This window comes from Leiobunum rupestre, chromosome 7 (assembly GCF_980474605.1).
Source record: "Leiobunum rupestre chromosome 7, qqLeiRupe1.1.hap1, whole genome shotgun sequence".
Classification (NCBI taxonomy): Eukaryota; Metazoa; Arthropoda; class Arachnida; order Opiliones; family Sclerosomatidae; genus Leiobunum; species Leiobunum rupestre.
Window position 1 is genome coordinate 38,541,438 of NC_143390.1, and position 27,431 is coordinate 38,568,868.

The 27,431-nt window shown below is 37.2% G+C and overlaps 1 protein-coding gene and 1 long non-coding RNA gene across 3 annotated transcripts in view; one reads left to right on the forward strand and one right to left on the reverse strand.

Moving 5' to 3' along the window:
- The window catches only part of LOC149936220 (regulating synaptic membrane exocytosis protein 2-like), a 54,401-nt gene extending 27,334 nt beyond the window's left edge, over nucleotides 1–27,067 (reverse strand). For both annotated transcript variants that reach the window (XM_090180659.1, XM_090180661.1), the window contains exons 1-3: nucleotides 26,479–27,067; nucleotides 389–593; nucleotides 10–267 (exon numbers count right to left, since the gene is read on the reverse strand). In XM_090180659.1, the coding sequence (XP_090036785.1) occupies nucleotides 10–267; nucleotides 389–593; nucleotides 26,479–26,636 (621 nt within the window). In that variant the 5' untranslated portion in view covers nucleotides 26,637–27,067. The remainder of the gene's footprint in view (nucleotides 1–9; nucleotides 268–388; nucleotides 594–26,478) is intronic.
- LOC149936221 (uncharacterized) lies at nucleotides 20,991–25,852 on the forward strand. Its single transcript, XR_016482258.1, has 2 exons — nucleotides 20,991–21,236; nucleotides 25,753–25,852. It is a non-coding gene; the product is annotated as an uncharacterized LOC149936221 (long non-coding RNA).
- Nucleotides 27,068–27,431: the final 364 nt, after the last annotated feature.

Genomic DNA, 27,431 nt, shown 5'->3' on the forward strand with positions numbered 1-27,431 from the left:
AGGACTTACTTGCGAGTACTGCCTCCTCAGTTCCCTGGACTGCGTGCTTCCGGATCTCTGAAGCGAGCCTCTGCGGCCCATTCCCCCTCCCGGGCCCACCATCCCGCTGTCAGCGCTGTGACCTCTTTCGAAGTGGGACCTCCTCTCGGACGTCGGGGTCAGCGGCTCTTCGCCTTCCTTCCCGGGGGCCACCGAAGCGTGCATCCACTGACCGGTCTTAATCAATAGCTCTTGTTTCTTCCGACAAACTATACAAACCCATATAACCTGCGGACATCGGGCAAACACGACGAGAAAGAGAATTAAGTTTTAAAAAGAAATCGTTGAAAAAAGTAGGCGAGATATGAGGGCGGGTTCGATGACGCGGGGCAGAGTGGCGGCGTCTCACCTTGTTGGACCTAAGAGAGACCTTCCCCCCGCATCTGGCGCAGCACCGGACGTTGCAGTAATTGCAAATGTGGCCCACTCCGTCGGCGAATTTGGTCTTGAGGCAAATTTGGCACGTGGCGTCCAGCTCCGCCCCCAACTTCCGGGATTCCTCGTTCCGCTTCCGGATGGCGCTCTCCAGAAGTTGAACCTCATCCTGTTTCTTTCTGCAAAAATCACGGACGCAACAGGGCGTATTAATAATTAAATTAACTCCGATCCTTCGCCTCTGACTCCATTATTCTAATTAAGAGGTTAAGCGAAGTTCGAACGACGGCTCTGGAATATTTCGAAAGCCTAGCCGCGAAGGAGGGGTTCCGGGCCTCCCCGCTATTTACATTTCGAGTGGCCGCGACAAAGAAAGATCCCCGAGCCAGCGAATACATCAATCCATTCAACTAAGTTCGTAGGAAGGGAGCGCGCGGTTCGAGCTCTGAATAATTGCTAAGAACAACTCCATTTATCTCGGAGCTGAACGTCTTAAATTAAGTATATGCCTATCTAAATTAGGGATTATTAACGTTTTCTTCAAGGCAAAATAGAATTCACGAAACGACCGGATATCGTTACTAATTCATAAAAATCGCCGTGTTGCCGACTTTATCCCAAACAAGCCTTACTATAAACTTATTTACCAAAATGAATCAGTCAAAAAGTAAAATATATGAAATTAGGCCCGAAAAACGTACACTTAGCCCTTCATTGACCATTCCAAGAATGGCTGAAAAGCCGGATGAAGGAAAAATCGGCTGAGGGAATCGTAAACTGATAAATTAAGCTTCTGGCTTTCCTCCCGGAGTCGCGGGACCATTGACGTCACGATGACGTCGGGTCTTAGTCACATCTCGCTCCGGAGCTGTCTCCCGGACGTTTTCTGCCAATGAAGCAGACACCTACACTCTCCCTCCGTGTCCCAGACGGACTCCCTTTTCGGCGTACGGCCCACGCATTCGCAGTTGCGCGCTTTAAGAGCAGCCCCATGCCCTCCCTTCGCCCGGGCCCTGACCCCTCCACCGCGCGTACGAAATATGGATCCTCTCTTCCCACACCAACTCCGAGTTCCATCCCCCACCCTTCCTCTTCCCGAAAATTCCCTAAAATAAATATTCCCCACTATTTTGAGCAGAAATTAACCACGTTTTCAGCCGATTCCACGAATAATACCTTTCACTCAAGTTTCGGAATTATACCAAATTGTCATCAAGGCCACCGAGAGTGGGCCGGGTCCTTGCTAAAACAATAATTCCGGGCGCCCATTATAGCTTTCATTATTGGAGATTAATATACAAGATTTAAGGGGAGAAGGATACCAATCCGGGCCCTACCAGGTAACTGTACAATTTGTACCGGATTTTCTTCTTTCGTCGGGCTCGATTTTTAAACTCGTGAGAAAGCCCGTAACACAACCTTTGCAACATTACCCAGTACATATTGTAGAGTACGTGGTACGAGAATAATGGATTTAAACAATCACATCACATTCTGGTAATTATTTTAAGGTTTGTCTAAAAGATTAACATTATTATTACAGGGAGTTTACAGTTAATATATCGCGAGACTTGAAAACTATTTGAACCTAATTTTACCGCCTATTGAACGCCATATTGGATAGTTGACAGTGGGTTGTAGTTATGGGTCATATAAAATGGTTAAATCGGAAAAAAATGGAACAATTTATGTATATTTATTTATATAATTTTCTGTATAGATTTATTTATATAATTTTATATATAAATTTATTTATATAATTTTCTGTATAGATTTATTTACATAATGTTATATATAAATTTATTTATATAATTTTATATATAAATTTATTTATATAATTTTATATATAAATTTATTTATATAATTTTATATATAAATTTATTTATATAATTTTATATATAAATTTATTTATATAATTTTATATATAAATTTATTTATATAATTTTATATATAAATTTATTTATATAATTTTATACGTAAATTTATTTACTAAACTAATAAAGGACATTTCTTGTACATAATTAAGAGATTAAAATAATTAAAAACCACTATTGTACAATTAAAAGGTTTTATTACAAAAACACAGCTAAATAAAACCTTTTAATTGTAAAATATAGTGGTTTTAAATTATTTTATTCTCTAAATTTATTTATATAATTTTATACGTAAATTTATTTATATAATTTTATACGTAAATTTATTTATATAATTTTATACGTAAATTTATTTATATAATTTTATACGTAAATTTATTTATATAATTTTATACGTAAATTTATTTATATAATTTTATACGTAAATTTATTTATATAATTTTATACGTAAATTTATTTATATAATTTTATACGTAAATTTATTTATATAATTTTATACGTAAATTTATTTATATAATTTTATACGTAAATTTATTTATATAATTTTATACGTAAATTTATTTATATAATTTTATACGTTAATTTATTTATATAATTTTATACGTAAATTTATTTATATAATTTTTTACGTAAATTTATTTATATAATTTTATACGTAAATTTATTTATATAATTTTATACGTTAATTTATTTATATAATTTTATACGTAAATTTATTTATATAATTTTTTACGTAAATTTATTTATATAATTTTATACGTAAATTTATTTATATCATTTTTTACGTAAATTTATTTATATAATTTTATACGTAAATTTATTTATATAATTTTTTACGTAAATTTATTTATATAATTTTATACGTAAATTTATTTATATAATTTTTTACGTAAATTTATTTATATAATTTTATACGTAAATTTATTTATATAATTTTTTACGTAAATTTATTTATATAATTTTTACGTAAATTTATTTATATAATTTTATACGTAAATTTATTTATATTAATCCTACACTCAATAATACCCTGGTTTTAAACCTAGAAGAGATATTTTATAATTTGATAATTTGTGACCGACTTAACAGAAACACACTGTATTCGAAATGCGGGTTTTAGCGTGATCAACGTAACCCAAAATGAATGGTAAAACAGCTAAATGAAGAAAATCGTATACCCACGCCTCCCCAAATGCACGCAGTCAAATGAAGGTGTTGCGGGGAAGTTCGCTTCCGAAGAACCAATTGCATCTTCTCCTCCCGCTCTTCTTCATCTTCCCTTGATCCGCGGATCGGGATGAAACGGAAGGAGGGGGAGAGGGAGAAAATGGAGGGAGGTGATAATATAAAAAATAAAGAAATAGGGGGGGGGGGACGGTCGAGGAGGGGGGGGGGAATTCCGATCTATCGTATACGAACGGAGAATAGATGCCAAGCTATGCAGAATCGAAAGTATGAAAATATTCGGATATTAAAAGGCTGCTGCGGCGGATATTTTTAGGGATGGCTTTATAGTATACATACGCGTATATTCCACCAAAACAGCTCTACTTTATACTTTTACAATTTTTAGTTTTATAGTGACCCGAATGAAATAGTATCGCCATCTATGTCGTCTAGTGTTTTAATATATACACGATTATGTGCTTGAAAGGAGTTTGTGAAAGGAACGAATTGAGTGTTTGTTAAGAATATTTTATTGTGCATTATCCGTTAACACTATATAGATATAGTATCTATATGCGTTGAGATATTTCTCGAAATACAGTAATCCACACGAAATATTTTCAAAACGCCACCAGAAATATCGCGAAAAATCCTAGGAAATATTTGAAATTTCAAAATGCAGAAATCCACAAGAAATATGGCAAATGTGGAAAATCCGTAGAAATATTAAAAATATCGGAAAATCCGTAGAAATATTAAAAATATCGGAAAATCCGTAGAAATATTAAAAATATCGGAAAATCCGTTGAAATATTAGAAATATTGGAAAATCCATAGAAATATTTATAATTTTGAGAAATGCGTAAATATTTGAGAAATATCGGTGATATTTGGGAAATAACCATAATATTTGAGAAATATCGATAATATTTGAGAAATACCGGGAAATACAGAAATCCAGTGGAAAAATTATAAATATTTGGAAATCAGGAATCTGGTGGTATTAGTTTTCGAAGTTGCAAGCCCCTCGAGAGTAATTAATGTAAAGGATAAATGATGTTGGTTTAACATTTTAAAGTGTTAATTAGTCGCTGAATATATGTAATTTTACTAGTTTATCGGGGAAATGGTTGAAAAAATTGCAAAATAGGATTGGTCGGATCTGCTGCCACGAGGAGAACTAGATTTTTCAAACGTCGGTTTCAGGGGAACAAAACCGCTATTTAGCGTCAAACTGGTACTTGGACTACTGCCAACATTGAGAACCACTGACCAGTAAAAAAATCGCCTTGCTTCGATACGGTTTAAAACAAAATGGTGGCACCCATTACTGTAAATCGAATGCAACCCGCTAAAAACAGCAATATTTAATACGGACAAATTTACACCGATTAATCCATCTTAAAAAAAAACATCAGAAAGAAAACGACTGGACCATTTAACCCAAAAACCAACCATCTTTGAAATATTGGTTAAAAAATATCAACAAAAAAATCTTCCACGCACCCGCAAGAAAAAATATATATATAAAGATGAAATACGAAAACCGCGGAAACACTGATAGAGAGTTGGCCAAGGACTCAAAGTTGACGGGAGAACGCGGGCGCGTTGCGTTGGACCCCCGAAATAATAATAATAATAAAGGCAGTCCTGGCGAGGGTACCGACATATTGGAGAAGGGAAAAACCTTCCAGAGTTCATTTATCTTCATGCGCCATATTTCGGCCTTCTTTTTGCTAAGAGGACTCATTCAATGAGAACAAGAAATGAGGAAGGGGGGGGGGGCATTTTGCCGCGACTCCCCCCTCCCCTCTCTCTCTCTCTATATACCAGCGGAGGGGACTTTCCCCCAGCGAGCAAAACCTTTCAGACGTTATTATATTTTCATGCAAGTTTGGATGGACTCGCGCAGTTTATCATTGCGAAATGGGAAGCCCAAAAAGGTACCTGTGCAAGGCCTATTGGGCCGCCACTGCCCACCCCGCCATAGAGATGCCCCGTGGTCGCCGAGTAATGAAGTGAGAGACCTTGCCCGAGATAACCAGACTTTCCACGCCCCTATCGCCAACTAAAAGGGAGCTAAATAAAAACTCCAATTTCGGAGCTAAAGATATAAACAAGCACTTTTATTTCATTTCGGAGGAAATTACCAAGAATGGTTTTAATCCGTAATTACATACGTGTGGTAGGGTTTGCTAGAGGGGTAGAACCTCATAATGGATTTCGAAAAAATTTAAAATTATCACACTGATTTTAACATCGATTTTCAGATTCAGAACGTAATTTTGTTTCAGATTTGCGCTATTTACACTTCTTTTAGATTGTTTGTTTTTCAAATTATAGCCGAATTTTATAGCGCTATGTTTATCCGTCGGGTAAGCTAAAAACCCCTGGTGGGTTTCTTCTTCCTAGACACCGAAGTTTAGCGGTTAAGCCTAATACTGCCCCTACATAAAGTAGCCTACACGGCGACAAAATGACTGTCTTGGACTACACTACCACGAAACAAATGGTACATAAACGGTTTTTTAAGTCCGCCTATTAGTATTTTCGCGGCAGTGTTGTCCAAAACACTCATTTAGCGATTTTTGCCCCGAAATTGCCAACTTCTTGGCGCGGTTTCGGAGTAGCGAAGGACGGATTCCCGCTTACACTCGTATTTTTTTTAGCGAAAGAAAATAGAAAACAAGGGGGAAATAAGCGGCGAGCGGCATCTACCATTTTGTATATCTGAAGAAAGAGAGAAAAAATATCTGCCCGTTGGGATATTGATCGAAGTATCACGTGAATGAAAAAGCTCTCCCCAATTGGATGGTCGAGCTAAAGTTAAGGAGGAAAATTTTATTGAAAAGGGTAGTAGGTGATGCTCTTTCCCTCCGCCCCACCCCCATTCGCCCCCCCCCCCCCTTCCTTCTTCTTCCAACTCGGAACGAGGTAAGGTTGCCAGCGCCTTCCGAAACAGGCGGACGAAAAATGCATCAGCATTATTTTATTACCAAGAGCTTAGTGGCTGAAGGAATGGAAAGGGGGGGGGGGATAGAAGAATGGGAACATGGAAAATTTGTGATCCAATAACTGTTCAGGCATCAAATTTCAATGGGGACACTTACGCGTCTTCAACCCCCCTGCCCCCATAATGTTATCTATTATTATCGTCACAGCCTTCGCCGCGATCACGTGATCGGGGATACGCGCTACGGAGAGAAGCGGATGATTATGAATTTGCTAATCCCTTTACTTATTTGTCAGTATAGAGTCATGGCACCGTCTTATAGATGGAAATTTGCGTTAAAAATGGAAGGCATTGTCAAAGCTACGGAGTGGAACGACTCTAAAGAAAATTGGGTTTTGGGTTAGAATCCACTCGCCGTCGTACTTCGGTATAAAAATGTTTGATGGCATAAATTCGAGGGCGTCGGACATTCCTATAAATCAAGAACACTCAGCGAAAAACCTTAAAACCTCTTAGAAAATCCTGGATTTTTGTTCAATCCACAAATCCTCGAAAATCTTGAAAAGTATCTACAACTTCACGAAATCCGGGATAAATATCGATAACCCTACAAAATCCTGGACAGATATCGATAACTCTACAAAATCCTGGAAAAATATATATCGATAACTCTACAAAGTCCTGGAAAAATATATATCGATAACTCTACAAAATCCTGGAAAAATATCGATAACTCTACAAAATCCTGGAAAAATATCGATAACTCTACAAAATCCTGGAAAAATATAAAACGATAACTCTAAAAAATCCTGGAAAAATATATATCGATAACTCTACAAAATCCTGGAAAAATATAAAACGATAACTCTACAAAATCCTGGAAAAATATCGATAACTCTACAAAATCCTGGAAAAATATCGATAACTCTACAAAATCCTGGAAAAATATCGATAACCCTACAAAATCCTGGACAAATATCGATAACGCTACAAAATCCAGGAAAAAATGCAGAAATCCATTGGAAAAAAATAGATCAGTACCCAATGAAACTTTCATTGTCGAGATTCTCTGGCAGCACCCATCCTGAAATTTCCACCCAAAAGGACCCGATCCTCAAAATAAAACCCACAAATTCCTCCAAAAATTCATAAACTCTCAAAACCCCAAAACAAAATATGTTAATACCAGAAACGTATTAAATTTGACTTCAGTGTCGTTGACGTCAAATATGACGTAACCTTAAAAATCTCGAATAAAATCATTTAGCTCACATTAAATTACCTAATTAATAAATCCAGCGAATCAAACTAGCGCGTGGAAAAATAACTCTTTAAAAAAATTTCTCGAAATAGACGCAAATTTGGAGAAATAAAACAAACCTGAAAAACGTGATAATGTGCCAACACCTTTCGACTATAGTCGTTTCCATGTCAGACACGCTTCCGAAAGTTAGTCACGGGGAAATTGTCATACACAAAGCGAGGGAGGAGTAGCGAGCGAAAAAATGTTACAATCACGACGTCATAGCTCCCCTCCCCCCTCCCTCCACCAATCCAGAAACAAAAATGACGTCACACGCTGGTGACGTCAGCTCGAGACTCAATGGAAGAGGGGATAAGTATTTTCCCGGTATTCATATATTTGGCTGCCTCTTCAACGTACAAACACAACCAGAGTGAGAAGTCATTCCAAGTCTGCTACAGATTATATTTATTCTTCTTCATTTTTATTGCTGTTTAATATGTTTCAACCTAATTGATATTTTTAAATCAATTTGATTTTTTTCACACCAGTATCAGATCGGAATGGTTTTTATTTATACTGAGGGAGAATGGTTATGTTGAGATAGTTTTTAGCTTTGCTTCCAGTCCCCTCTCATGTCCAAAGAATAAGCGCTTTCCCCTACAAAAATCAAATCAGCCCGATTTACATATTTCTTTTTTTTTTACCTTTAAGCCTTTTCAAACTGATCTTTTCCGAGACTCTCCACTCATGGTCTTGACTCAAATTGTTTAAATTAATAAGAACCACCTATGGCCTTCTTCTATGCAATCCATAGGCGTTTCTTATTAACTTAACATTTCGTATATATTATTCTCCACCACTCTCCCCCTATTCGGCTTTCCGTTGCTACGCAACTCGTTTTGAAATTTTTAATGTTTAGGCTTAGTTTGTCTTTTCGGTGTAATAGTCGCGATTCAGATTACCCGTACGGTACTGATTAGTCCCCAATAGGACGAAACCGGCCTATCGTTGGAATTTCTGGATATTTTATTTAGTTTTTTACTCGAAGATCTATTTGGTCCGAGATTCGCGTCTTTATGTTTGCTCGAAGACCTACTGGGACGAGGTATATGTAAGTTTTTAATTTCTTCAAATTTCTTTAGGGTTTAGCTTTTTGTCCCATTTTATTATGGACTATGGGTGGATCTTAAAATTTATTTCACGCGGGAAAATACGCCGCCATGCATTAGGGCATAAAAGCGGGTAAATAAGCCTGTTATAAAGGTCAATTTGAAATCGGTTTGCGTATTTTATCACTCACATTGTTTAAAATTTTAAAAGCAAAACATTTTACGAGGTATTGAATGATACCATGTTTAGTTAGTTTCTCGTAACGATTTTGTCTAAAATTTTAGAACAATTAAATAAAATAAATTTTCCAAGATAATGTCGAATGAGATTTAAGCAAATTTTTCTATTACAAATTTTAACATTTTAAATAGGGAATAAGTTTTAAAATTTCAATCATTTTAAACAGAATACTAAGGCGTTAATATAAAATAATAATCGCGACTATTTTTCAGATTCTACATCTAATCCCAACAAACGTCGACATCGTTACCCCAGCCTTTGTAAGTGAACTTATCAACTGAACATATAATCTACATCGAGGAGAGAGAGAGAGAGAGAGAGAGAGAGAGCGATGTCAACGAAGCCTAGAAACGAACACCCCCCGACGCGTTTTATACTTTAAGTAGAGAGACTGGGGGGGGGGGGGGCACGTTGCATTCAACGAACAACGATCTACCAAATTCTTTTTTTCTCTCTCTCGTTCGACGCAAAATGACTTTTATTGAAAGCTAGAAGCGGCCGTAACGCCACCTAGCTACAAAAGGCGGCAGAAAATGAAAATTCTCCGAATAAGAGGAGTCGGCCCTTCTCTCGGCCTTCCAACTAGATGGCGCGCCAGAGGGTCTAACGGCTAAGCCCGCAGCGCCTACAGCCCGTACCTCCTCGCGGCGCCTTCCCCCTTAGCGCTCGCTGAGCCCCTCCTATTTTGTTTGCGGCTCCGTGTAAAATTACTTTATCTGTCCAAAGGACTGGTTTGCCGAAATAGAGAAAAGGGTTTTTTTTATTAGCCGATTCTTGCATAATATATCAAGCGAAATAAATGTCCACAACTTTGAAGCGAGAAAAGAAGCCGCTCTTTTTATACGCGGATTTAGTTCACCTATGATATACAATGGACACGCTCTTGACAAAGAGCATCACGTAATTAATAATTACAATATATTATCTTAAATATTAACGCGTTACTTCTAAGGAATCTGTGGTTAATAATCTGAAAACGTTCGTCGGAGAAATTTCAAATTTTGACCATAAATCAGTTTATATTGAATGCTTTTCTGTATATTTTTTGGCGTTATTCCGAAATATATGGTTAGATATCCAGGAATTACCTTATTAGTTCACTAGACCAAAAGTATAGTAGTTTAAACCAAATCCTTTTACGTGGAAAACGTGGTGGTAAAACAGTCTGCGCGCGGTAAAGCTATATAATATATAAAAGAGGAATAGCAACTTGGCCTCTTTATCAACTCTGGGTTGCTTAGGCCTATTAACTTCCGGAAATGTTATTACTTACTATTCCTTTTATATATTTTCCCTGGTAAGAATTAGCGTTTTCTAGCATTGGCCTTTTTAATTCGGACAACGTCGAAAGTTGAATAAAAGTATACAAAGAGTTTAATTGATAATTAATTCCTTTCCTTTTATGACAAATTGACTATTAACCCCTGGTAGGTCGCTTGTCCCTGAACACCGGTGTCGAAATGGTGTGCAAACTCGAACTGACTTTTATTTCACATTTTTTATTTTTAAATTGAATACTTTGATAAACATCAATAATTTTAATTAGTAATTAATAATAAAACTAAAATTTAATCCTGTGAGCCAAACCTGAAGTTGGGTAGAAATGGAAAAATTAAGATTAATTCAGTGTTAAATCAATGTAGTTTTACGGTTGAAACAAGATATTTCAAAAATATATTAAAATACACTTTATTTTCTCTTTCAATTTGCAATATTTTTGCGCATAAAACTAAAGCCATTATGCTGTTATGTATATAAATTGTAGGTTAAAAAATAAAAACTTCGTTATATTTGCATATATTTAAAACTTTTATTAAGGCTTAAGCCTTAGTCTGACTAGTTTCGGCTAGCTTAGCTGGTCATCTTAACTATTAATTAATGTTATGTATATAATTAACTTTTGTAACTAGTCGGGTTATATTAAATAAATATTCATTTTTTGTGGAAACGATCACCCTATAGGAGCTATTAGGTCAAAAATAAACCAAAATGGTAATATAAATAAATCTCAAAACTTTTGCCGATAGTTAAAACTAAACGAATTAAATTCCTAAATTTAAATAAAAAATTCTTTAAACGGGTACAATTGGCATAAGAGCCTTCTATACGTTTTTCCTACCGAATGGGATTTTGACTGATACATGTATAATCATAAGTAACATAATAACAATAAGTATGGCACTGCCTATTATTTTAACGCTTATTTTATTTTCGACACTGACACTTTGGGACAACTCGGACATGGGACTCGCAACTGAAATGAATTGTATATTATCGTCCTTGTTAGTAGTATATTTCGCCTTGAGCATATATAGACACCAGGGGGCTCTGCGCGTAGCTAAAGCTTGATTGAGCAATCACTCTAAAAATCAGTTCGGTGATGTTGTTATTACGTTATAATAATATAAAATCTCACAACGCTAGAAAAACCCCACTTCAAAATAAAACTTTTAAAATATTGTTCGAAGTCAAATGAACGCTAGCACACGTGGTTTGATTAAAATCCTAAAATATGAACCGTACCGTATAGGACCGACAAATAGCGAGACCTTTCCGAAAAATCTGAACATTTCTAAATTGGTAAGTGTAGCTTTTTGATATGGCAGTCTATCAATCTATCAAATTCTGATTATTTTGCGAGGCAGCATCGGCTGCCACCTCATGCTAACACTTCTTACATATGCTGCCGCTATACGATTAGGACAGCCCGACGAAAAATGATAAAGAAATCAACCTTCTATTGAAATATAACGGTACCCGGGTTTAGGCGGCTAGTACGGACGAAGGCGCCGCGAAGGGTTAAAACTGCGTTCTACCACGCTAACAACAAAACCGGGACATATCTCCAACGACCGTATATAGAAGCGAAACTTTGGGAAAGGAAGGGGGGGGGCGAAAAAGTCCCAATTTCTACGAAGGGGGGGGGGGGGCAAGAAGTGCACTGAAAGAAGGCGCGGAACGGTGGCAGCCATTTTGTCGCCAGCTGGATTTCACTCGCCCCTTCCCCCCCCCCGCGTGCGCCATCCATCGCCCCCCCCCCGACCCCCCTGGTCGTTCTCCGGGACTGGTCGCCATCCCCGCCTTTTCACCGAGAGCATAAATAGACAGTTTCACAGATAAGAAGTTATCTATAGCGCGGCGACCATTGGAGGCAGTTGCCATGGAAACCTATAAGCGACGAAAAATGGCGTTCCGAAACTTTCCTCGCCGGCGCTTTCTTTCTTTTTTAGCCACACTTTCGCTATATTTCTAATAAGAGAGTTTCGGGAACGTCAAATACGTCTGGAGGATACGTCGAGGGTATCCGCCCGTTCTCTGGGGCCTTTCTTAAACCTAACACGCGTGTTGGGATAAAAGTAGTTAGGCTTCTAGTAGAAATGCCTTCTAATGGTCGGACGCGTTAGAGGTATTTTGGGCTCTTAACCTCTCTAATATACGGATATGTACGGTCGAAGCGGCGAAAGAGGGGGTTTCCAAAAATATAAATACATTTCTCTATGGTTCCTATCTTTCAAAAATTCCCTTCATATTTTTTTTAACTTCCAAGTTTGTTACGTATAATTTATTGACCGTATTAATTCGATCATTTCACGAGGGTACAATCGTAAATTTGAGCGTTTAAACAAATTTAAAAAATTTATTTGATAATTTTTTTAATTCGAAGAAGGATGTATGCGGTACCAACGATGGACGATTCAGGCACAACTTTGATTAAAATTAAACGAAAATTTCATTAAAACTTTAAAATGATTTTCTTAGTTATAGATTGAACCAATATTTTGAGCAATTTTGTATTGGTTATTATTACAAACAACTGATACAAATTTGATAATGGTCAAGATGCTTCAGAAGGTAACGCCATTAAAGGTAGTTTCTTAATTACCCCTAGTCTTAACAGATGTCCCCAATAATCTGATATTTTCCAGTTAAATTATGATTGTAGTTTTTACATAAAGCGTTTCTTATTGACAGAAAAATTTATAAAAATTTGTAAAATAGAAAGAGTAGGCCTAAATGTTTCATTCTATTTATAAAACATTTCAAAATTCTGGAATTTATAGTTTTTTGAAATGATTTCACGGGGACGACCTGTATAAGTCGCGGGGACAAAAGAATGGCGTTCTTTTGTCGGTTTGAAACGCGTGGAGCGACGTTAGAGAAATTTCTAAAAACAGTAAAAGAAAAATCTTGGTCAAAGTGTGGCGAACTGGAGCGTCGGGAAACTTAGGAGCGGCGTCGGCTGTTATTCCGTGACGTACCTAACCCTGCCTTCCAGCGAGCCGCGAATGCCAAACCTCGGCGGATAACATTAGAGGCTGGAATTGTCGGTTTGGTCTACGAACGCGTCTACGTCGCGAGGCGGGCGTCCGCGATGCTTGTAGAAAGACGAAGAGGAGGACACATTCTTGGTTCGCAAAAACCTATTTTTAGTAACAGCCAGAATCTGATGTAAAGGAGGCGCGGACGAAGGTGGAAAGAGAGAAGGGGGGGGGGGCGGGGCGCGAGATAATATCACGTGCCCCTATTTCGATGACGTCACGGCTCTGACGTCAAAGGGATTCTAGCGTTCGGAAAAAATCAATGACTGGGATGCGGGTGAAAATTGCGACGCGACGTAACGCGCCGGCGCAGTTCGCTCCACAATAGCGGCAGGGGGGGGACGTCTTAGCCTATTATATAAAAGAGAAGGGGGGAACCCAGCAAAGGGGGGGGTCGGAAAAGTATAATAAAAAAAAGAAAAAAGTTGGAAGAGCTCGGGACGAGGGCGGGGGAGGATCGGGCGCGCGCTTTTAAAACATTATAGGCTCGTTTTCTTCATCCTTTATTAGAAAGATGGGGATTTGGGGAGGGGTCTTCTAGCCCCGGCATCCTCGACGGGCTTTCTTTTCACAAGCGCGCGCGCGAACAAAAATGATCGCGAAGAATTAGTCGAATACGCTTTCAATAGATTTAGAGAAAGAGTCTCCTCCAGCCGAGAGAGGAAAAAATGCCTCCAAATTGAAAGAGCTCGCGACCACGATCCGCTCTTTTTGAAAACCCGAATATCTATAGATAGGCAACGCGAGTTCAGCTTCTCCGTGGTGCTTTTTTTGTTTCTCGCTTATCCGTTAAGATTGGAGAAGAACTAGGCTTTTAGGATCACGGGAGAGATACTAGGAATCCGCGTTGACTTCACCCCCTCGAGCGACTTCGAGCTTGATGTCGGGTTAGTAGGGTATTTTTCGCGCTTTGGAAGCGGTGTTCTTCGCCACTTGATTCAATCCGGGAGAGATTTTTCAATGGTTAATGCGGATGCTAAGAAGGGGTGGAGACCAAAATCTCAAAGAGAGCGCGCTTCACTTATACATCAGCCAGATGATGACAGCGCGCGCGGCTTGAAAATGACTAGTCTACACTATATTATTATTATATCTTTATATATATATATATATATATTGTACGTGATCCCTACCAATACTTGTATGCAAAAACGTATTAACGTATATATTTGTTTAAATTTTACAATGAACAACAAAATCCATTCCCATCCTACTGCCGTTGATATATTCGCATTCCATTTAAATTTTCTCATTCCCGCCTATTCCCGAAATTCCAATTCCCGATTCCAAGTATCGCGATTACAGGGAAAATCCATTCCCGCCCATTCCCGAAAATTCCAATTCCCGATTCCAAGTATCGCGATTACAGGGAAAATCCATTCCCGACCATACCCGACTTCAAAATGACCCTTTTCGACCATTCCCCAAACTGAAAATACGATTTCAATCTGATCACCGCCCATTCCCGCGGTATTCCCACGGTTACCGTTATAAAAGGTAAATACTTTTCGACAGTCCGTCTTCAATAACACCAGAAACATATAATACCAAAGAAGTATCAAGTATATAAAAATGAAACGTGATACCTTTTAGCAGCGTCCAATATAGCAGAGTTTTCCGGGCAGCCGCGTAAGTATACACCGCTTCACTGCTCAAACTTGACCACGCGTATTAATCCCCAAACAATGTAAAATGTTAAAAAGATATATTTAATCATTTTCCCCGCGAAATAGATTTGGAACCCCGAAACAGGTATAATTATGTATTTCTCCTGCACTTTTTAATGTTCCGGAACGTATTTTGAAAACGCTTTGTGAACTCGCGAAGGTACACATTGCAAGCGAGTAATATTAGAAAGATATTGATGTTTATATACTTTTGATAAAGTATGGAAAGATGTGGTAAGGTCTATAGACATTTAGAAAATGATCCTTTTAAAAGCGAAAATAACGAATTTAAAAAGTGAATGTATCAAAATGTATTCTAAACAGTTTTCAGGTATTATTATTTTTTACCACTCAGTTTTTTAGCTTAATATCAATTATTTGTACCCGAAATTGACATTTAAGAGGAAATAAATTTAAATATCAAACACAAAACTTGAAAAACCAAACAAAATATTAATTTAAAATTTATGAATAACGCCAAAAAATTCTAATTAATAATTAACTATCCAAAATTTAAAAAAAAATCGAAAATAAACCGAGTTAAAAATATAAAATAATCATTAATTTTCATTTCACATTATACTTCAACAGTAGAGAATTTCAAAAATATTTCATCCGGTAAATAATCTATTTAGAAGTTAAAATGTAAAATCGAGCATTCCTTAGAAATATCCAAAGTTGTATTAAAGCTAATGGAGAATTATGATTGTTTTGAGTTCCATTTATAATTGGGATTTCATGAAGAGCCGTAAAAGGGAACCGTAGGCCGACAATGAATCGCGGAGGGGGGGTCTTGGCTGTCGTTGTCACCAAGTGTCGCTTAAAATAGTGCCTTTCCCCTCCCCCCTTCTCACACATATTTCGAAACGACCAATCAATACAGTTTCTATATTTAGCAATGGCGGATGTACTCGCTAATTCCCTCGTCGGAAAAATGTCATAAATACCCGCTCTAAGATCCCCGACCCAATGAAACGAGCCCTTGCCTACCAATCGGAGGTCACTCTAGGATACCCCTTTCTGGAGTATATTTCCCTCCCCCCCTCTTTGTCTCGCCAATAATGTGGTCTGCTAGTAATTTCTGATCGGCGATTTAAATTAACTACTCACATTTTCGGCGTGATTTCTACTAATTTTTTCACAATCCAGTGCTTTTATTAAGAAATTACCCACGATTTGTTCAACTGGTTTCAGTTCAAATGGTAGAACAATGATTATAATTAAATATTAAAAGGTTTCTATAATGCGTCTGCCCAAAGGCAAAACCTAGTAAACGACAATTTTGAAAATTTCGAGTTAGTAGTATATTCAAGTGAATTGTACAAATACTAGAAGAATTTCAACCCGCCTGAAACATTTCTGGATGAAATACACCAATAAATACGACTTACCATATCATAAGACATAATGTTTATCAACAGAATGAAACCGAAATATGTAATTTATTTTAAAAATGGCGTTACTATAGTTTGGCCACGGGACAGCCGAAATCGCAAAGGTCAAATCCTTTTTAAACGATTTGTTTGAACGTAAAAGTTTCGGGGGTTGCTATATTGTAAACTATTGAACTTTAACCTTTGGGGAATGTTTGCGGAACAAATCGTCATAGCAAATCAAAAACGGAATCTTTCTCTTTCGCTCGCTCATCTCATCCCGGAGGCTGGATCCGTAACGCGTTTAGGTAAATATTAAAACACTCGAAACAGTTTTCTAAAAAGGCCTAAAACTGAAACGCACTCGGAGAGAAAAATGAAATTAAAAAAGGTTTTAGCGAGGGAATCATTGCGTAAATATAAATACGGCGCATCTGGGGACTTCGCCAACTTCTAACACTCAGGAAGTTGGCCATTTATTATTATCATAAGTCTATAAAGACGCTCTATAAGTGCGTTAGTAATAATTACTGATAGCTACGCGTGGAGAGACCTAGAATTGACGTCAAATCGAAAAAGATATAAAAATACTTTAGCAAGAACAAAATATTTAAAATGATCACGCTCTTGTTCCACGCCTCGTGATGCTTCCTGCACGCGCGCATCGAAATGGCACGTAATAGGCCTAATGACTTTAGTACAGCCGAAATGTATGGTCATTCTAGAAGACTTAGTGGCCCTGCATACACATTTAACACGCGTAACCTTGGGGAATTGACACATTTATGTGGATGGTAATTATGAACTTAGATTGTTATCATCTGTTTGAAGTATTATAATCTGTTTCAAGTATTATCATTTGTTTCAAGTATTATCATCTGTTTCAAGTATTATCATCTGTTTCAAGTATTATCATCTGTTTCAAGTATTACCATCTGTTTCAAGTATTATCATCTGTTTCAAGTATTATCATCTGTTTCAAGTATTACCATCTGTTTCAAGTATTATCATCTGTTTCAAGTATTATCATCTGTTTCAAGTATTATCATCTGTTTCAAGTATTATCATCTGTTTCAAGTATTATCATATATTTCAAGTATTATCATTTGTTTCAAGTATTATCATCTGTTTCAAGTATTATCGTTTATTTCAAGTATTATCGTTTATTTCAAGTGTTATCATGTTTCAAGTATTATCATATATTTCAAGTATTATCAATTATTTCAAGTATTATCATCTGTTTCAAGTATTATCATCTATCTCAAGTATTATCATCTGTTTCAAGTATTATCATCTGTTTCAAGTATTATCATCTATCTCGAGTATTATCATCTGCCTCGAGTATTATCATCTGTTTCAAGTATTATCATCTATCTCAAGTATTATCATCTGTTTCAAGTATTATCATCTGGTTCAAGTATTATCATCTGTTTCAAGTATTATCATCTGGTTCAAGTATTATCATCTGTTTCAAGTATTATCATCTGCCTCGAGTATTATCATCTGTTTCAAGTATTATCATCTATCTCAAGTATTATCATCTGTTTCAAGTATTATCATCTGGTTCAAGTATTATCATCTGTTTCAAGTATTATCATCTATTTCAAGAATTTTTATCGTATATTTCAATTATTAACAAATGTATTTATTTATAAATTTAATTCCCCTCGGTAATTACATTATAAAATTACCACACGATGAATTTCACGCCGCAAAAACGTAATTTAAAAATAAGCGCTAGTTTGTGAAAGTACATGATTCAAGCGAATACTGAATAAACTATAAGTAAGACAAATAGGCTAGGTTATCACCGAACTGATTATCAAAGCTATTGCCCAATATAAGTTTCGTTCAGCATAGAGCCCCCTAGTGTCTAAAATATGCCCAAATATAAATATACTAATGTCAAGGACGATAATATACTACTCGGTTCAGTCACGAGTTCAATTCGTACCCGCGTCAGTGTTGAAAGTAGGTTAGGTTAAAGAAATAGCATTGAAACAATAGGAAGCGTCATACCTATGGTTATTATGTTACTTATGAAAAATAAACTGCCAAGCGCGCACCGAAATTTATTAACGGCGTAAACTGTACACGCGAGAAAGACAATAGAGTCACCTTAAAAATCTACGCTCCAAAACAATGGGTGGGAATTAAATTCGCTAGTGTACATATCGAAGGAAAACAACGCTAGCTTCTCTTATAGTTTTATGCCGTAATGATTTCTATAGTTAATAGCTTGTATAAGACCGGCAAGGGTAAGGGGGGAGGCATTCCCACGTGACCCTTTCGTGACTAGACTAATCAAACCGACGGAAGTAAGCTTACGATTGGCTAATCGCTTCTTTCTGCCCCCCCCCCTTCTTCAAACGCCCCTTCATCATCATCGGAACTCGCGACTCGCTTATTTTGATTTCCAAAATTTGGGGGTTTAGCCCCATTGCCTTAAAAAAGGTACCAAATTCGTTTTCGAGGGCAATAGATCGAGCCGAGCTTATAGTGCGTGGCTGCTTCTGATAAGAAAAGACTAATTCAGCTCAATGTCGTAGCCAGGGGGGCACGTATGGTCGTACGTACAAATATTTTTATTTTTTACTTTTTTTTCAATGGCGTGCCCCCCCCCCCCCGAAACAAAATCCTGGCTACGCCACTGGTTCAGCTACGTTTCGATAGATGGAGTTGCGACATTATATTGTTGCCTGTACCGAGTTCAAATTTCTTAAATAAAATTATTGACCCGAAAATTAGAAATTACACATTTTATTAGTATAAAAAACGAAATGTTTTAAAATTCTAATTTATGATATAAAAATCCAGAATATTAAAAAAACAAATGTTACAGCTTGTTTTTTTCTAATACAACGGGTTCATCGTTAAAAATGTTGACCCTTGACAATTAATTTTGGCTCATTTTGAAGGTTTTTTTCTGAAATCAAATATGGACCGCTTAGTTTCAGGAAGCTGGAGTTAAATGATGGTTTATTTCGGCGAATTTGAAGGGTAGTTTTTTGTTTACTCCATTTTAAGTAGCCTCCAAATTAAAGTGAAAAGTAACGGTTTATAAACTGTAACATGTCCAATTTATATTATTTTAAAACACTTCTCATTTGAACTTCTATATTTTTATATGAATTGGAGTGTTTTGATAGATTAGTGAATTTCTAAGATATATTGAAATGATTTCAAATAAGTTCAGTGGGAAAGAATTTTAAAATGTTTTTTGTTGCTAGGTGCTAACAAGAATATATTTAAGTACCTGAGGAGGACAGATATTTCCAACCCACCGTAGCTTTATCTACCAGAGCTCAATGCTAGTTAACCTAATTCAAGGTTTTCACAATATTTTCATATTTAAATTTACAGACTTCTACGATAATTTTCCAAGACATTTTTAAGCCCGAAGTTGGAAAACGTTTAATTTTTATTTATTTTTCTAACTCAAATTAAATACCCTAACTTTTTAATTACACTTTTATCAGTTCTTAAAATTCCCCGACTTTTAGATCTATTCTCAAACTCCTCGACTTTTCTCTAACAGTTTTATCAGTTATTAAAATCCTCGACTTTTAGATCTATTCTCAAATTCCCTAACTTTTCCCGAACACTTTTATCAGTTCTTAAAATTCCCCGACTTTTAGATCTATTTTCAAACTCCTCGACTTTTCCCTAACAGTTTTATCAGTTATTAAAATTCCCCGACTTTTAGATCTATTTTCAAATTCCTTGACTTTCCCTAACAGTTTTATCAGTTCTTAAAATTCCCCAACTTTTAGATCTATTCTCAAATTCCTTGACTTTCCCTAACAGTTTTGTCAGTTCTTAAAATTCCCCGACTTTTAGATCTATTTTCAAACTCCTCGACTTTTCCCTAACAGTTTTATCAGTTATTAAAATTCCCCGACTTTTAGATCTATTTTCAAACTCCTCGACTTTTCCCTAACAGTTTTATCAGTTATTAAAATTCCCCGACTTTTAGATCTATTCTCAAATTCCTTGACTTTCCCTAACAGTTTTATCAGTTCTTAAAATTCCCCGACTTTTAGATCTATTCTCAAATTCCCTAACTTTTCCCTAACACTTTTATCAGTTCTTAAAATTCTCCGACTTTTATATTTATTCCCAAATTCCTTGACTTTTAGGTCTATTTTCTAAGCTTCTGGATTTAAATCTATTTCAAAATATTCTGTCTTTTAGGACTATTTTCAAATTCTGTCTTTAAGGATTCTCTGTTTTCTAGGCTATTTTCAAATTATCTGTCTTTTAAGTCTATTTTCAAATTTCTCTACTTTTAGATCTATTCCTTAAGGCCCTGACGTTTAAGTTTATTGTCAAATTTACTGTATTTTCGGTCTATTTTCAGATTCCCTGACGTTTAGGTCTATTTTAAAATAATCCGGATTTCAGATCTATCCTCAAATTTCCTGACATTTACATGAAGGTTAGTATTTGAATACTTCGCGAAATATCATAAATATTCCTCTAACACTTAGTAACGGGGAAAATATTGCACCAAATTTAATATTTTTTTTTCCGAATTCGGCGAAAATTATAATTAAATCCGTTCCTTAAATAATTATTTATGAATTCAATCTTTGTTAAATTTAGATAAAAATGTAGACACCCTGTAGAAAAAGGGGAGGGAATTACTTCGGGGATCATCGTATAAGAAACGAGCAAGATGGGACGCCGAGTGATAGTGGAAGAAGACGATGGGGAGGAAGGTCCCAAAGAAGAGAGAGAAGCGGAGGAGGAGGAGGAAGAGCGGAAGATGGAGAAACAAAGAAAACGACGAGACGAAGGAAGTAACCCAAGAAGGCGGAATAAAGGAGGTCGGGATGGACCCACCCCCTTCGCCAAAAAAAAGAGGGGCATGGTTTGTTTTTAGTATTCACTTCGCGAATTATGGGGCTGACTAAAGGAATCCTTAATCCCGCTTAAGGCTCGCCCCCTCCGTTTAAGGTCGGATTTTGGCTAATGCCCGATTTTGTAGAGACTGCGGAATTGGGTTCGGTATAAAGGTTAACCCACACGTAACGCTATAGAACTCGGCCCGTACGTAGCAGAGGCTTAGTTCGATTCGAGGAAGGACGTACGGAATATAAGAATATTTCGACAAGATGGCGACCACGTCTTAAGGCGAGGCGGCGATGAAGTGACGTCGAGGGAAAGTTAGCTATAGGTGGTAACGGGTTACGCAGTCACGGCGTCAGGCTAGCTTTACGGGATTTCAATCCTCATCGTACGGACGCCTACGAATACGGTCAACCTCCAGCGGCGGCAAAAAGAAATCAAACTTTATGAGGATACGCCGCGGGATCGAACGAGTCTAATGACAAGCGAGGAGGCTGTTAACGTTCACCCCGCTTGTATAGCCTACGGTGGTTGCGGGGCCCACGGTGCCCCCCCCCCCCCCCCGCCGCGTCCTATAGTCAAAGATCAAGTCAGATCACGTTATATCTAATCTGCCGGTCGCTTTACGAAACCTATGAACAATTTTGGCCACGAACCACGAAAACGTGGAGTGACTACGGATTGGAGATTTTTTCTAGCATCTCTCTCTTCGCCGCTCAACGTGTGTGTGTGAGGCCGAGTTCTTTTTCTTCTCGCGGTTTTATACAAAGGTAGCCTTTTTCACAGATTCCTTTTTCCTCACCTCAGTTTAGGCCACCCTCCTCGAGCGACTATACCCCGCAACGCCAAATATTTCACGAAATCGCGACACCCGCGTAAACTCCTCGCCAGTTTGTAATCGTTTTAGGAGAGGATAAAAGATAGACTTGTTACGTGTTAAATGTTGGGGATTTTCTCCTGACGACAAATTTAAATATGAAACTAACGTAACAAAAATGTTCGGAAAATTTTCCATATAATTTGTAGGATGTTTGAAATTAAAACATTTTTGTCAAAATCCTTTAGAACGCTTGTTTCTAAGATCCCTTACAAAAATGGTGGGTAAAATTTGATTCCAAAACTATGTCCAAAATTGGGTAGATCCCAATTCGACTTTGAGAAAATAAATTACAATCCAAATTGCGCTATATTTGATCAAAATCCTTCGATCCAAACAGATTCTTGATTCCACTTGTATTTATAGCTCTAAATTATTTGATTAACGTTAATAAAAGTGTTTATAATTTAAATTTTAGCTTTTATTCAAGCGGAAAGATTAGTACGAAATGTTTTGATTTAAATAAAAAACTTTCCCAATTTTCCTGACAAATTGGGTAAATTTTCCGAGCGACTCGGTTGACCAACTGTGTGGTAGAACCCTGAAGTTTGACTAATACATTATCCCGAGTGTTATAATGGGAAACGCGTCAAACGAGCCTAAAATTAAAACCGCCCATTCCATTTAAATCATAATAAAACAATAAAAAGGCCAGCCCACCAACCGATAAGGTGAGCGATGAAAACATCTACTCCCATCAATAGTTACATCCAACCCAACCGCGTCATCGACTAAACCGACGCATCGATTCCCACAATATAGTCTTTTGCATTTTACAAAACATCAGCCTTATTACTCTCTTGACAAGCGATGGCGCCACTGTGCATTCGGCGATGCGCCGCGTTTCGCGTTACGCCCCCGAAAAGCCTCGTGGTGCCTTAGTTTGGAGATACGCTACGAACAGGAGGCCTCAAATTAAAATATCCGCTATAGGTGTCTCAAAGGTAATTTATCGCAAAAGCTACATTATCATAGTTAATATAGTTAACTTTGTAAAATGTTTAGAGGCTAATAATAATTAAGATAGGACCTAAATTTGTAAGTTGCGCCAAGTTTGGAGGGAAAAAAATTATCCGCTAAGTGCTGGAGCAAAAGACTCAATGCAAAGCCCAGTTTCGTTACCAACAAATTATTCGTTTAACAACGTTCAAAACGGTACACAAAAGCCTGGTCCACACTTGACGGTAAAATCGGTTATGAACTCAGTTCGACGCGTCTTCCATTTTTTCTTGGTTCGCACTTGGATTAATTAATCCAAGGTTCGCACGTGCGAAATTGACCGATTTCAAAATTACGTTTTTGCGCGTGACTAATACCTTTGCATTGTGATATATATCAGGCAATTTACCCGCTTTTATACCCTAACATGGCGGCGTATTTTCACGCGCAAAATGAATTCTAAGATCCACCAATCGCTTCATGCTGGTTTGGTTATAGCCAAGGCTGAACTTCATTTCAAATGATGACCAGATTTTTTTTAATTACGAAAATATATCCCAAAACAATTAGTTAATCATGGTTACTATACATACAGTAATATGATTTTACGTAATTCCGAATTTTAGTAACGTTATTTTTGATAATACGAGCAATTTTAACTCCCCGCCTTGTTGAAAGCGTTTCTGAGCGAACCGACTTGACCAAGCTACTTCCCGAACCAACACGAAGCGATTTCTCACGCTGGATTCAAAAACTAGTTATCTAAACGAAGCGATTTAAGGGGTAAGTGTGAAAGTGGCTTTAGTTAAATTGAAGGGATAAATCGTCAAAATTTTTAAATTTTATTTAATCTTTCACTTTTTATAGGCAGTGAAATTTCTAAATATAGTGCTTCGTAAAAGTTTTGAGATAAAAACAAACGTTTTAGAAGAACATCTACCAATTGAAATAGTATATAAAGATTAAGAGATTAAGTGGTCAATCGATTCATACGACGATATGAAATCTCAATAATGGGTCCGCGACATTGAATGGACGCGGTGGGTCATCGTAAGGGATAGAGGGAAGGGAAGGGGTAGCTTAACTTATTTACAAGGGTCACTTTCGTCTGGACGACTCCCCTTCATTCTACGAACGACACGACCCACCGAAGAAAAAGATGTCCTCCGACCTCGAGGAGAGAGAGAAAGAAAGCGAAGGAAAGTCCCCCTAAATCGATCTTTGTTTATATCATGTCCAGAAGTCGTCTCCCCCTCCCCTCCCCCCCCCCTGGTCCCTTCTTTTAACGCGGCCAAAACGTTCCTTACAACGTCCCCGGAGGGATTAACGGAAAATGCACGAATAATCACGACGATCCGAGCAGACTTTTTAATATCTCGCTATAAAAATATTAAATTATCAGGGTTGCCACAGTTTTTTCACACTTTTCCAGGTTTTCGCTGACCATCTCCGCCGATTTTCCCTGACTTATTTTGTAGGAAGATTTTGAATGTTTTACCCCACATTTTAGCAAAGGTTTTCTATTGGCAACCTAACTTAAATTCCCTGACTTTCCCTGATTTTTAGCCTAATTTTTAAAATTCCCTGACTTTTCCCTGGTTTTTAGACTAATTTTTAAAATTCCCTGACTGCTCCCTGGTTTTTAGACTAATTTTTAAAATTCCCTGACTTTTCCCTGGTTTTTAGTCCATATTTAAATTCCCTGACTTTTCCAGGAATTCCAGGTTTTCCAGGTAGCGTGGCAACTCTGATTATATTTTTCCGTACACAACTATATCTTATACTTAATTTTTTCAAGATCTAAAATCTAGGTTATAATACGAAATGTATCCGTGCAAAATATGAAGTTAATTCTAAATATATTATATAATGTGTATTTAAATATTTCACAACTAATCTGAAAATAACTTTTGTACCCAAGAGGTTCCCCACCTCCCTTATCCAAAAACGTAAAACCGTGAAATATAGTTAAATATTAATTTATTAATTCCTAGCGTTTGTAACACATTTACAAGCTCCAGAAACTTAAAAATAGTCCAAAATTAAGATATAAAAACGTTTTACTCTGGTAGCGCGCTTCTCCCAGAACACCGGTGTGCAGCGTGTACAACACTTCTACAGGCGCTAGTAGGTCAAAGATAGACCAAAAGCTGAGAAACCGATTAAAGTTAAAACCGTCAATCAAGATAAAAATTGTACGACCGTTTTAAATACAAAAAAAATACCAAAATATAACAACGAAATAAATCCATGTGATCGCAAAACAGGCAGATTTTTACGATTAAGAACTAGCCCGGAATAGCTTTTAATACGACATTACATAGGAGTCGAATCTCAACCTTGTCTTAATGAAAAATCTATTTAAATTTATATCGAAATGGAGAGAGAGAGAGAGAGAGAGAGGCTGATCACGATTAGGAGAGTTCCCGCCACATCTCATTATTTTTTCGGGGTTTTCGAATTGCGAGTCAGCCGAGAGTGTGCGGAAAGCAGAGAAAGGTGAAACTAGGACGCGATATCACCCACCGCCTTTCGCCGAAATGTCACGTTACGGTTCGGCCAAAGGTATCGGAGTCGAGTAAATCGAAGGATTTCGGATCATTAACGAGCCAGAAATGGTTATACCCGCGTATATATAATTGGTCGGGTCTAGGGCGCCCTCGTAGTGGCCGCCGATTGCAGTCAAAATGGGTCAACATTGATGATTCGTTAAATTTTCCAGGCATGTTAATAAGCTAATTGACTTGGACACGAAACCAAAAATCGACCAAAGGCAAAAATCGAGAGAACTCTCCCCATAGTACTACCACCATCGTGAGAGGATATCTAACATTCATACCGTCGGTGTTTTAATAAAACCAATTTTAAGAATATAATAAAAGAAATTCTGGAATTTAACTTTTAAAAATTATTTGTTATCAAAACCTTTTTTCAAATCTAAAAAATAAATATCGTACGAGAAATAAACTAATTCATTAGTTCCAATTCGTTGTACGTTTCGTTCACCTTTCGTATAACTAGGTCTAGGCCTATATATATCGAAAATTGAGAGCTGTCCTTGACCTAAATCCATAATCTAATGGCTTTAGGCTTTAAAATACATAAATCTGAAAATACGAAACATTCTTCGACTACCCCCTTACGTACTATTCTACAAAATCCAGACTACAGCCAAACCGGAGATAATGTTCTAAAAGAAAACTGAATAATTGAGGCTTAGGATATTTTGGGTGAAATGTTTCTTGAACATTGCGTCCAATATAGACTAATACCAAAATGAAATATAGTAAGCGTTTTGGAATTTGTAAAAAAAACCATAATATATAGCGGCGATTTGCGTAGTATTTGTAAAAAGGGCGAAGTGGGAGGCGAGGCTTTGAGCGAATGTCCCCGGGAAAGCGCCGTGCTTTGGCGAATATTGGATGAAGTCAAGAAACGTGGTTCCTACTTGAGTATTTCCATTTCTTTTCCTTCTTCCTCCCTTTGCCTGGCCATGACCGATTCGATGATCTTGCGCTCTTCCTCCGTAAGGTGGCTCAAGTCAGGCAGGTCCGGAGGAGGCGCCGGTGGCGGTGCCCCGGGGGTGACACCCTTGATTTCAGACATACTTTTACGATTCTCTTCTACAAAAGTCACGCCGCTTTTTTGGTAGAATCCCGTCTTGAAATTTTAAAAAGTGTTCGCGTGTGAAGGCGTCTTGGTCCAAGGGCCCGCGCTAGCCGAGGCCCAGCTTCTACATTTTCCTGACACCGACCGTTCCTCTGGAAGACCAATAACGAACCGAAAACGAAAACGAACCCCGTCTGATTATTCGTCTCTTCTTATTTCGACCGAAACCCAAAATGAAAAATACAAACACTGGCGGATAATTTACAATCTTTCGTCACCCGCGACGGAAACGCTCGAAATCCCGCAATGTTCTTTTCATGACGTTTCTTTTTTGCCGCTTTCGTTCTGTTTATTCGGCCTTTTCAATATTTATTTAACGAATAATCCCGACGCGGTCGTGGCGCTTTCCATGATACTCGTTTTTATCAACTCGCGACGGAGGGCCGAAGATAATCATTTTCTATTCAAAATATCAAAATGGAACGTGATATTTTACTAATTTTTTTTCGTTACAAATTTTAGTATAGTTAAAGAGAATGTTAAAGAAAATATTATTTTAAGATTAAAAAATTAGTATTATTTTTATAGGTGGGTTTTTTTAAATTTCAAAAAAAAACCCGAATGTAGTAATTTTTAAAAAAATGAAAGGGGGTGTAAATCAAAAAGAACGTAGATCTAAGTCGCGTTTAAATTCGAGCGGGGTCGGTAGGGAAGAAAACCAACAGGGGGAATTTGAATGAAAATGATCGGGGTGTTGTTTTTTTAAAAAAGGCGAACTAGGCCTAAATTAGC